This window comes from Ovis canadensis, chromosome 1 (genome assembly GCF_042477335.2).
Source record: "Ovis canadensis isolate MfBH-ARS-UI-01 breed Bighorn chromosome 1, ARS-UI_OviCan_v2, whole genome shotgun sequence".
Classification (NCBI taxonomy): domain Eukaryota; kingdom Metazoa; phylum Chordata; class Mammalia; order Artiodactyla; family Bovidae; genus Ovis; species Ovis canadensis.
The window spans coordinates 86,560,364-86,572,387 of NC_091245.1; the positions used below are offsets into that span (position 1 = coordinate 86,560,364).

A 12,024-nucleotide genomic window follows, 5' to 3' on the forward strand; every position below is an offset into this window, starting at 1 on the left:
CAGTTGATGGGAAGGTAAATTGATTCAGCTATTATGGAAAAAAGTATGGATATTCCTCAAAAAATTTAAAATAGATCTACCATATGATCCAGTGAACCCACTTCTGGGTCTATATTTGAAGGAAAGAAAATCACCATCCTGAAGAGACATCTGCACCCACTTATTCATTGCAGCATTATTTATAATAGCCAACTCATGGAAACAAACTGTCTATCAGTGGATGAACAGATAAAGAAAACAAACAAAAAAAAACAGACAAAAACATGCTCAGTCCAACTCTTTGCAGTCCCATGAACTGTAGTTCACCAGGCTCTTCTGTCCGTGGAATTTTCCAGGCAAGAACGCTGGAGTGGGGTTGCCATTTCTTACTCCAAGGGATCTTTCCAACCCAGGAATCGAACCCACATCTCTTGCATCTCCTGTATTGGCAGGCAGATTCTGTACCATTAGCACTGCCTGGGAAGCCATATGTCTTACACACACATACACATACACATATACATACATGTATATGAATGTATATTCAGTCATATAAAAGAAGGACACGTTGCCTTTTGAAACAACATGGATGAACATCAAGGTGTGAATTCACTTATTCATCATAAGTAAATCAGTCAAACAGTGAAAGACATATGTGGAACTTGAAAAAATACAAAGTCATAGATACAGAGAACAGATTGGTAGTTGACAGAGAAAAGGTTTGGAGGGCTGGGAAAAATGGATAAAGAGGGTCAGAATGTACAAACTTCCACTTATAAATAAGTTCTGGGGTTGTAGCGTGCAATATCATGACTATAGTTAATAATACTGTATTGTGTATTTGAAAGTTGCTAAGAAAGTAGATCTTATAAGTTCTCATTAAAAACATACAAAAAATTGTAACTATATGAGGTGATTGATGTTAACTAAACTTATGATGGCAATCATTTCACAATATATACCTCTATCAAATCATTATGTTGTACATCCTGAACTAATACAATGTTACATATATCTCAATAAAACGGAGGGACAAAAATTTGTTGCAAATGTGGGCAGCGGTTCTCCACGTGCTGACTCAGTGATCTGGGCTGCTTCAATATTGTGGCTACTACATCTGAGCACAAGGTTTCCTCCATGTCAATTGTAGCAGGGCAGAGAAAGGCTAGAGCAATGCTCAAAAGCTTGTCACTGTCTCATCCTGGAAATGATGTATTACTTCTCACATCTTATTGGCTAGAGCTAGTCACATGGCCCTACTGAACTCCAAGGGGATTTGGAAATGTAAACTCCCATATGCCCAAGAAGTAAAAAAGGACCAGATAATAGTGGCATCTGATAATGTTTGCCACAAATGAATTCAATAGTCTGTTAACTTCTACTCCACCAGCCCTTCCAAGGACTCTGAATTGCTTGACTGATAGCTGTTTATTTCAGGTTTCTGCAGTGAACCCTGGCCGAACCAGGTGTGCACTGATAGCTTTCTATCCCCTAAACTCCATCACTCTCCACCCTTTGGTGCCTTCCTCTGTGCCTCAGGTGGCCATCTTCTACCAACTGCATCTTCCAGGTTTCTTTGCCCTCTCACTTCAGTTGGTTTTGGATCATGGGAAGTAAGCAGCAGGAGATCAGAAAGCAGGAGATTAGAAAGCAGGAGATGAAAGAGGTCAGGATATTTAACCCCCTCTTTTCAACACCCTACCAGTCTGTGGTTTCCTTACTCTGCAGTTCTGTAAAGAATCCTTTCATTAAAACTTCCTCATTTAAACACTTTAAGTATGATGTCTGTTTCTTGTCTGGACCTTGACTCACACACAGTGTTTAATAATCAAGTCTAAATAAGAATACTAGGCTCTCTTCCTTCCTTCAGTTTTAGTGAAGCTGGAGATCTTTATATACTTCAAATTCTAGTATATCATTCCCATTTTAAAACTTCAGTGGCTCCCTATTATATCCCTGTCACCACACCCCAACTCTAAGTCGCAGCCAGACTGAACTACTCTCAGTTCCTCCTAAAACACGGTCTCTCTTCCTCTGAGCCTTTGCACATGCAGTACCTTCTTCCTGGAAACTGCTCTCCACCCCCTACTCTCACCATTCTGACGGAAGCTCAAATGTCACTTACCCTAGAAAGTTTTCCACAACCCTGCTTATCCTAGTTAGATGTACTGTATTCCCACCATCAGACACAACTTGACAACTGAACAACATTCCCGCAGAAGACACTATTCATACCTACTGTCATAGGAAGACAGATTTCAACATTACATTGTACTGCAACAGCCTGCTTACTTACCAGTGTCCTCCAAGAGACTCTGAGATTTGGAATAGAAACTGCATCTTAGATAGCTAGGACTTACAAAGGTGCTTGGCACATACTAAGCACTTGACAAATGATGGATAGTTCCAGAATGTCATTAAAAAAGTTTGCATCTTCCTCTCCTAGCTACTACTGTCTTCTCTCTTTTCATTCACTGGCAAAAATCAGGAAAAAAATTGTCACTCATTCCTCATTGCTACCTACCGTTCACTTCCCAGACTGCTCCCCCAAAACTGGGTGTGCTTCTTGGAGATGTCAAGCCAAAAGACACAAAGAGAGGGAAGGATTTACTACTTGCAATGATTAGGGAAAACACTGGGGATCTTTCCTGAAGCAGTGCCTCTCCAATAGCAAATTTGAGGACGTTCTAAGCTAAGGGTATATGCTTATTCATGAAGGGGCTTGAGCAGAGGAGAATTCAGTGTAGAATTGAGGCAAAGGTGATCAGAGTCCAGGCTTTACTTGGTTGAAGTCAGAAAAAGTCTATGTCATCATTCCTTAGGTTCTGATCAGTCTGGGGTCCCAGAATGTAGTTACTGTCCTCCACCTGGGTGCGGGGGGTGGGGGAGGGGTGGGGTGGGGGTGGGGTGGCTTATGTCCTGCCCAACGCAAAAATGTGTATTAGATTGTAACATATATCCCTTGAGGAGGAACTAAGACTCTCTTTTATTGCTGAACTATTGTTTCTTGACTGCTTTCCCTTTGTTCTTGCATTCCCTCACTTCCCTTAAGATCATTAATTACTGACATCTGTTCAAAGGCAAGTATAGCCAGGCTTAGATCCCAAAATGACTTAGGCCAAAAAAGGCTTCTCTTACGTCCAGAAAACAAGGCCTGGTTCTCTTTCTCCAGGGACTCCCGACCCTATCTGCTTATAAGACCATTTTAATCCTACTTTGCTATCACCTTTTATGGAGGCTTCACTTGCCTAGATTACCAATAACTTCCTAGAACTGCAGTTTAATAGCTTGTTTTCAGTCCAAATCCTCCAGGATTGCTCTGCAGCAATGCAGACTCCCCTCCTCCGCTCTCCATAGGTCATAGACCTACCTTCCTCTCCCTCTCTCTAATTGATCTGCTTGCACATCTGTATTATAAGCCCCTCTGTGCCTTGTTCCTTTGTATCTCTAGTCCCCAGCACAGTGCCTGGCACACAGTAGGTCTTAATACATATGAATGTTAAATAATTAAAACTCTTCTTTGGCTTCCAGGCCATTTATCTTCCTTGATCTCCTCTTTCTTTGTTCTCAGGTGTGCCTTCACAAGCTCCCCTTCCTCCATCTACCCATTAAACATTCTTGAGAGTAACTCATTTTTAATCCATTCTTGGGGCTTCAGCCATCAAGTCATACTCTAATTCCCAAATACATGGTTTCGGCTTTACCTTTGCCTTGAGCTAAGGCTGCCCTTCTCTCCCTGATGTGTCACAGCTTAAAGACTCATTATCTCTTCCATTCCCAATCTGTCCTCTCCTGCTTCCATCTAGTTTTCCAAGTTACAAGCTGCAAAGTTCCCTTTAACTATTCCCACTGCCTTTCCTTGTCCTGATGGCCAACCAGCTATATTCACTACCAACTCCCAACCCCAGACTCCTAAACTCTGCCCCTGGATTTTTACCTTCACTTCCTCTGCCTGGAACACACCTTATTCCCACAGCCCACTTTGTCCCAAATTCTGTTCATTCTTTGAAATTCAGAACACTCAGTTCAGTTCAGTTGCTCAGTCATGCCCGACTCTTTGTGACCCCATGAATCACAGCACGCCAGGCCTCTTTGTCCATCACCAGCTCCCAGAGTCCACTCAGATTCACATCCATCAAGTTACTGATGCCATCCAGCCATCTCATCCTCTGTTGTCCCCTTCTCCTTCTGCCCCCAATCCCTCCCAGCATCAGTCTTTTCCAATGAGTCAACTCTTCACATGAGGTGGCCAAAGTACTGGAGTTTCAGCTTTAGCATCATTCCTTCCAAAGAAATCCCAGGGTTGATCTCCTTCAGAATGGACTGGTTGGATCTCTTTGCAGTCCAAGGGACTTTTAAGAGTCTTCTCCAACACCACAGTTCAAAAGCATCAATTCTTCAGAGCTCAGCCTTCTTCACAATCCAACTCTCACATCCATACATGACTACTGGAAAAACCATAGCCTTGACTAGACCAACCTTAGTCAGCAAAGTAATGTCTCTGCTTTTGAATATGCTATCTAGGTTGGTCATAACTTTTCTTCCAAGGAGTAAGCGTCTTTTAATTTCATGGCTGCAGTCAGAACACTAGTTAATATCAATTACTTTAATTGCTTTCCCTTCTGATTTCCAGACAAACTGAGTCTTCATGCTAAACAAACACACGTGGTAGGTTTTCTTTTTTAATATCTCTCTCTCTCACTAAATCATAAAACCGTTGAGGTCAGGGTTTTATGTGGTTTTTTGTTTTGTTTTGTTTTTTTTAATAAATCATTGGGTCTTGATAGCGACCAACATTTTAGGTGATTAAAAATATTTTTATGTGAATGAATGCATGGATGAATGAGTGAACTGGAAACGAGGATCTTTTCAGTTGAAACTGTTCAGAGAGATTACTGCGAGGGTTAATAATTTAGACTGAAAACAGGAATATTATGTAAGTAAGCAGGCAAGACACATTGCAACAATATACACATGCCTATAGAGGGCAGGTAGTTGCTATGCGTCTATGGACACTTTATTTTTAGGCTTTTTAGTCTCGGTTTGGACAGATTAAATTTTAGAAAGAAAGGTATTATTTTAATCTTTTCTGTACTCTTTTATCCTGGATGACAGGATTTAAAGAATAAACAAGAGAAAACGTCTGTAGCAGTCAGTGCCTGAGTCCTCAGCACATTTTAATCCTTTCTTTTCCTTCCTCATTTTATATGAGGAGGCTCGTGGATTTTAGTTTTAGGATTTCAAATTGACGAAAAGAACGTCGTGGAGATTCTGATTCATTCTATTAACCCATGACTCTCAAACCCAAGGGGAAAAAAATATCGCTGAAGACGGAGGGGGAGAAAGGAGGCGGAGCAAAATAACTAAAGAAAGGCCGAGAGGAAGCTGTAGAAGGAAGTTCCTTTTTAGTAGGATTTTTTTTTTTTTTAAACCCCAGAGAGGCGTGACACCCCAACTGCCGTCGCGGGTCAGTTTCCCGGCGAAGCGCCCGCCCGCCCCGAATTTCCTCGCCCGCCCTCCCCACTTCCGCCCGGCGGTGCGCTGTCGGCAGCGGCCGCTGGGGGCGCCTCTGGGCCCGTGGCACTGAAGAGGCGGCGGCAGCGGCGGTTCTCCCAGCTTCGCCTCTCCTCCCAGACGGGCGGCGGCGGCGGCGGCGGCAAGCTGCACACGGAAAGGGCTCCCACCGCTCAGGCGAGCTGCAGCACAACCACTCCCCGCGGGCGGGCGGGGTCCGCCCTGCGGCTGCCGCCGCGCTCGGACCCAAGTTGCCGCACGAGGACGCGGCGGCGGCCGGACCTCGGCGCCCCCCGGCCGCGCCCCCGCGCGCAGCTCGCTGCTCGGGCCATGGGGCTGCTCGGGCCGGGGGCTCGACCGAGTTGAAGCGGCGGCGCCGGCCCGCGCGCCCCTTGGGGCCGCCCCCGCACCCCGCTCGCCGGCGTCTGGCTCTCATGATGATGAAAAAGAAGAAGTTTAAGTTTAAGGTGGACTTCGAGCTCGAGGAGCTCTCCTCGGTGCCCTTCGTCAACGGGGTCCTGTTCTGCAAGATGCGGCTGCTGGACGGCGGCAGCTTCACCGCCGAGTCCCCCAGGTAACGCGCCCGCCGCGCCGCCCGCTGCTCCGGAGCAGCTGGAAGGGCAACATCTCTTGACGCAGCCCCTTTACTCCAGGAGGGCGGCCAGCCTCGTGAGCTTTTCTTTTCTCTAGGGACCAGTCTGAGTGTATCGATCTGCATAAAGTGCTTCGCAAATGGGTTTTCGGCTGGGGTAGCCACCTGCCCTCATGATTCCAGATGGTTCCTGGTATCTGCTCTTCCCTCCTCAGTTCTCCAGGAATGGGAGCGATGGTCAGAAGGGAGAGGATGCTTCTGGTTTCTCTTCAGACATTTCCATGTTTGTGAGATGCAGAGTGGAACTTGAGCTGTTGTTAGAACAAAAATAACCCAAACTGCTCGAGTTCCAGGAGCGCCGGCTCTAAACAGAATCTGCCTGTGCATTTATTTAACCTTTCTCTTTATGCCTGTCGGTTGCTGGAGGGCTCGGGCGCCCAGGATGCCCAGGCCTGGTCAGACTTGAGTCAAGTGTTCCCTGGAGACAGGACAAGTCTGTGTCTCATCTCAGAGCTGCGTGTCCAGTTACGCCCTAACACTCACTGAATGACCGGTCTTGAAGTGACCGCTAGTTGCTCTGTGTGGAGGAGTTAGAACCAGAAGCACAGCCCAGACCCTGTTCTCATTTGGGGTTTTTCTGTTTGGGTTTTTTTTTTTTTTTTCGTTTTATTGCTCTCATTTTGAAATGCGCCCCTGGGCCTCTCAGGGAGCGTTATTGGCAGATTACAGAATGAAGTCAGGAGTGGTAGTGTTCCTTGAGTCATGTCAGACTGTTTGTAGGTTGACAGATCTCCTGTAGGTTAAGTGTTCCTTAGGAAAAGAGAAAATTTGGGGAATTTTAAAATATGAACTTTTAAGCAATAAGGCTTTTAGTTAATGCTTATTTTGTCATTAGTGCTATACATGGACTTTATCCTAAAACATACTCTGTTTTCCTTTTGTCATCTCCATTAATTATGTAATGGAAATAATGTCCATGGGTTTGGAGTTGGGATGAGAAAATTGTCCAAGGTGGCAATATTGAAGCCTGTGAAAGCCAGAAAATGTAATTGTCTTGTTGACTAAAGCAAGAGAGTTATGAAGCAATATTGATTCTCAGAATTAAAAAAAAAAAAAAAAAGATCAGCTGAGGAGTTTTTTAACTGTGTGTATGTGTTAGTCATTCAGTTGTGTCCAGCTCTGTGACCCCATGGACTGTAGCCCACCAGGCTCTTCTGTCCTTGGAATTCTCGAGGTAAGAATACTGAAGTGAATTGCCATTTCCTTCTCCAGGGGATCTTCTGGACCCAGGGATCAAGCCCAGGTCTTCTGCATTGCAGGCAGATTCCTTACTGTCTGAGCCACCGGGGAAGCCCCCCCCCCCCTTTTTTTTTTTTTAATTAAGCTAATATGATGATACATCCGCTGCAGTCATTTTGAACACACTGGTAAGAGAACAGTGTTACTCAGAATGGTGGAATAAACACTGTACCAGTTCTTAAGGTTGAAAGCCAAAGCCAATTTTTGAATGTTTCTGTAGGTGCAAGTGACAGTTTTACCCTGTCCTATGACAGTCCCACCCCTGGCTCCTGGCAGTTAGACCAGCTCTCCTGGCCCAGTGGTGACACCTGGTGGTCAGGGTACTTCTCTACTCCCTACTATCTCCCTCACTGGCTTGATTCAGGCCAATTATGTATCAGTTACCCAAGTATTGTAAGCAGCCGTTTGTTTGGCAAATATGAATAGGCTAAACCTTTTAAGTGGGCTTCCCAAGTGGCTGGTAAAGAATCTGCCTGCCAATGCAGGAGACATAAGAGAAGTAGGTTCTATACCTGTGTCGGGAAGATCCCCTGGAAAAGGGTGTGGCAGTGCACTCCAGAAGCCTTGCATGGGTAACCCCCATGGGCAAAGGAGCCTGGTGGGCTACAGTCCATAGGGTCGCAAAGAGTCTGACACAACTGAAGCGATAGAGCAAGCACGCACGCAGACCTTTTAAATATATTGTCTTCTCTCACTGCAAGCTTGTGAGGTAGGAATCCCTATTTTGTAGATGAACGAACTGAGATAACTTTCCCGAGGTCCCCACATCTGGTAAGTGAAATGCCAAAATTGAAATTCAGGTTTCAAGCAGATTAATGCCAGATAAAGTACAAAGTTGTGTGCTGTGCTGAATAGGGAGTTTCCCATTGTAGTTAACAAGCAAGGGATGTGATTTGATTTGGAATTAGCAAGATCGGAAAAGAAAAAGTAGAGTATCCTGTATGAAATTTACCCTTCTTTTCCAACTAAAATGTGACTGTAATCAAATTCAGTTAGATTAAAAATAATGCTGTGTATAACCAACCAGACAACACCCATGTAGTTTGAAGGGAAGCGATTTATAATAAATAGCCTGTTCCTTATTAGGTAGAGGTAGCTGATATAAATCTAAGACCAAGAGTATGGAATGAGGCGGATCTGAACCTAAATCCTAGCTCCACCGTGGCAGATCTATAAAATAGAAATCATCGCTGGCTTATGTGGGTGTTGTGAGGATTTAGTAAGATGATGCACCTAAAACAGCTACCACAATGCTCTGGCACCTAACTGACATTTAAAGAGAAGACAAGGAGCTTATCTAAAAGGGTTTGTTTCCGTTACATGTTATACTTCTTTTCTCCTGGCGACTATGAAAATGTTGACTTGAAAAAGATAACCTCATTTTAGAAGAAAAAGAAAGAAAACCAGGAATACTTAAAGGATGTGAATTATTTTAAAATTGTGTAACTTTTTATTCGTGGATACCAGTCTAGGCAGTGAATCTCTAAATAAATGCTAGATTTTAATTGTTTAAAACATTACCTGTGCTTTGGAAAAAATCAAATATAGTTAACATCTAACATTTCTACCATATAAATATTCACTGACTTACATAGAAAAGGGTTAACTTAGCAGACCCATGACTGCTTTCCGTAGAAAGGCCTGCTTACAGTGTTTTTGTTGGCATCTGGGAACCTCAACAATCAATAGTTGCCTACACTGACATAAAACTTTAGAGTGGCTCATTGTGCCTGAACTACAGTGTGATTTGCGCTGAATACTTTCTGGGAGTCTGGGATTTTGGCCTGTGCTGGGCAGAGGGTGCCCACTTGACCAGCTCAGGGGAGAGGGGCAGGAGGGGACCCTTAGGTACTGCATCTCTAATGAGCTTCCTTGGTATACACATGTGTTGTCCCAGTTTGATACCTGAGAAGTTGGTTATTGGTGACTCCACTGGAAGAGAGCTCTTGGAAGCTTGCACTTGGCTTCTCAGGGCTTTGTTCCACACACTTTTCTCCTTTACTGATTCCATTTGTATCCTTTTGCTATAGTTCATCTTAGACATGAGTATGACTACATGCTGAGTCCTGTGAATCCTCCTAATGGATCACTGAGCCTGGAGATGGTTGTGGGGATGCATGAACCTACATAAACTAATAATTCATTTTATTAAAGAAAAGCTTTGGAGGTACACAGCAAATTATAAATATACTTGGTTTTCTGCAAAAATTAAAGCTGTAGATCATTCATTGTTTACCAAATATTAATTTTGCTTTTAACTAGTTTCTAGCTGTCAGGGGCTATGAAAAGTACAACAGATATAAAGGCCCATAAGGCAGTTACCTCTACTTAAGAAAATTAGATCATACATGTATAATTGCTTGGCAGTAGGAGACAGTATGATTTAGTGCCTAATCAATGAGTCAGACAGTATGTGAATGTTGTTGAAATTCTGAAGGTAAAGAAAGGTAAAGATTATGAAAACCACATCAGCTTTTCAGTTGTGCATGCTGGGAGGATGAATGACTGTTGAGGAAGTGTGGGTGGGAGGACTGATTGAGCAAGTTGACGATAGGAGTTGGTGATAGATCAGCCTGATTGCTCAGAGTTCACATTAAAGTTCTAGCAGAATATAGAGACTTTGAGTGCCATTATAAATAATTTACTTTCCACTGCTCGTAGAATAAAAGTCGATCTAAGATTCTTACACTGAGTTGTAATGTGCTTAAAGTGCTTTTAAGCTGGCTGTTGGGCTGATGTTCTTTGTATTCAAATAGGAATAGATTAGAAATGAGGAGACAAATTACAAGTCTATTAAAATAACCCAGGCAAAGTGATTAAGAAAATGAACGTAGAGGCTTCTCATGTATTAATAAATCACTGATGAAACGATAACGCTATGGCAAATGACTTGATAACAAGACAGAGTAAAGAAGTCAAGAAAAATTTTGTTTCATTTTGTTGAGAGGAATATATATATATTGTTAAGGAGGAGGTCAGTTGTATGTTTAACATACTATATTGAGTGACAGCCTGAGAAGCAGTTGGAGACATTTTTAGTGTGGATTTCTTAGGTTCTGGTAAGCCTTCTTACTGAATTTTTCATCTAGAATTCCCTTACATGATTTTGCCCTTTTAAAGTTTATTATTGTGTTCTGTGGAATGGGTGTGGAATAGAAGCAGGGAGGGAAGCTCAACAGGGAAGGAAATATATATATATGTGTGTGTATATATATATTATGTGTGTATATATATGTATCTATATAATTATAACTGATTCCCCATTGTTATACAGCAGAAACCAACACAACACTGTAAAGCAATTATCCTCCAATTAAAAAAAAAGATTGTTATCAAAAATTATTCTTAAAAGGATCCAGCTTCTTAAAGAAGGTGTATCCAGTGAAGGGGCTTCCTACGTGGCTCAGTGGTAAAGAACCCACTTGCCACTGCAGGAGACATAGAAGACCCGGGTTCAACCCCTGGATTGAGAAGATCCCTGGAAGAAGGAAATGGCAACCTATCCAGTCCTCTTGCCTGGGAATTCCCATGGACAGAGGAGTCTGGCGAGCTACAGTCTACGGGATCATAAAAAAGTTGGACATGACTTAGTGACTGAGCAACAACATCATCCAGTGAAGAGGTTAGGAAAAAATACAAAGATTAAAAGGTATTTATTTGTAATAAATGTTATTAAAATGATCAGTATAATGATCACTATAAAATTTATATACTATAAAAATACATTGTATGATTATAGTGATCTAATAAACTGAAGCCAAATTATTGCCTAATAAAATATTTTTGAAGATCTTTCAAAAAGACAGAATATTACATTAAAATCTTTTCAGAACACTCTTAACTTTGTAAAAGCATTCAAATCACTTTTTGAGGTTTACTGAGACTATCAGAACAGATTTAATTTCAGGTCTGCTTTAATAAAGAATACAATAAGAAAATTTTCCTGTATGTTTTAGGATTTCCAAGTTTGCTTAATTTTTTTCTTTTGTGCGTGTGTGTGTGTGTGCTCATAGCTAAATATTTTTCTAAGTTTCACATGAACTTGCGGCAGAAAACCACGTGAATCCAGGGAGTGTCTGGGAAGCTAATGAGCACATCTGTATTGGATCTTTTACTTTGTAAACAAACTGAAGGGGTTTTTTTCTGTTTGGCCTGAGTATATTTTCATGTTTTCAGGATTTTAGTTCTCTGCACATTGTGTACTTCTTTTTAGTAAACTTTTCCCTTATTGCAAAAATAATACATACTTATGTGGAAAACTTAGAAAATAGAAGAGAAAAAGAACAAAAATTGCATATAAGTGAACCAACTAGAGATAATCACTATTATTAGTATTTTGATGTATAACCTAGGCGTCTTTATTGATCCACACACACACACATATATACATACACACACACCCTCCACACACTTATCACATACTTTATTTTTAAAACCAAAGTACAGTCATACCATTCTTACGTTCTTCTCATTTAATGATTCTTCCCATATCATTAAATATTCAATTAATTTATTTTTAATAGATGTTTACCATTCCATTGTATAAATGTGTGCAGTTAGTTTGCTGAACAAAGCCCTTTTTGAAAGTCTTTCTTCTTTGCTTTTTAATTAACATTTTTATAAACACACTAAATTGAGCA

At 42.0% G+C, this 12,024-nt stretch overlaps 1 protein-coding gene across 6 annotated transcripts in view; it reads left to right on the forward strand.

The window, feature by feature from the left end:
- The first annotated feature begins 5,502 nt into the window (after positions 1-5,502).
- EEIG2 (EEIG family member 2) overlaps positions 5,503-12,024 on the forward strand; it is a 115,177-nt gene continuing 108,655 nt past the window's right edge. For 4 of the 6 annotated variants that reach the window (XR_011258859.1, XM_070292225.1, XM_069599350.1 and 1 more), the window contains exon 1: positions 5,503-6,067. Coding sequence is in view for 5 of the 6 variants with exons in the window: in XM_070292225.1 (XP_070148326.1) it covers positions 5,928-6,067 (140 nt within the window). In the remaining variant the exon portion in view is untranslated. The remainder of the gene's footprint in view (positions 6,068-12,024) is intronic. The other 2 variants (XM_069599356.1, XM_069599380.1) reach the window with 1 other exon arrangement.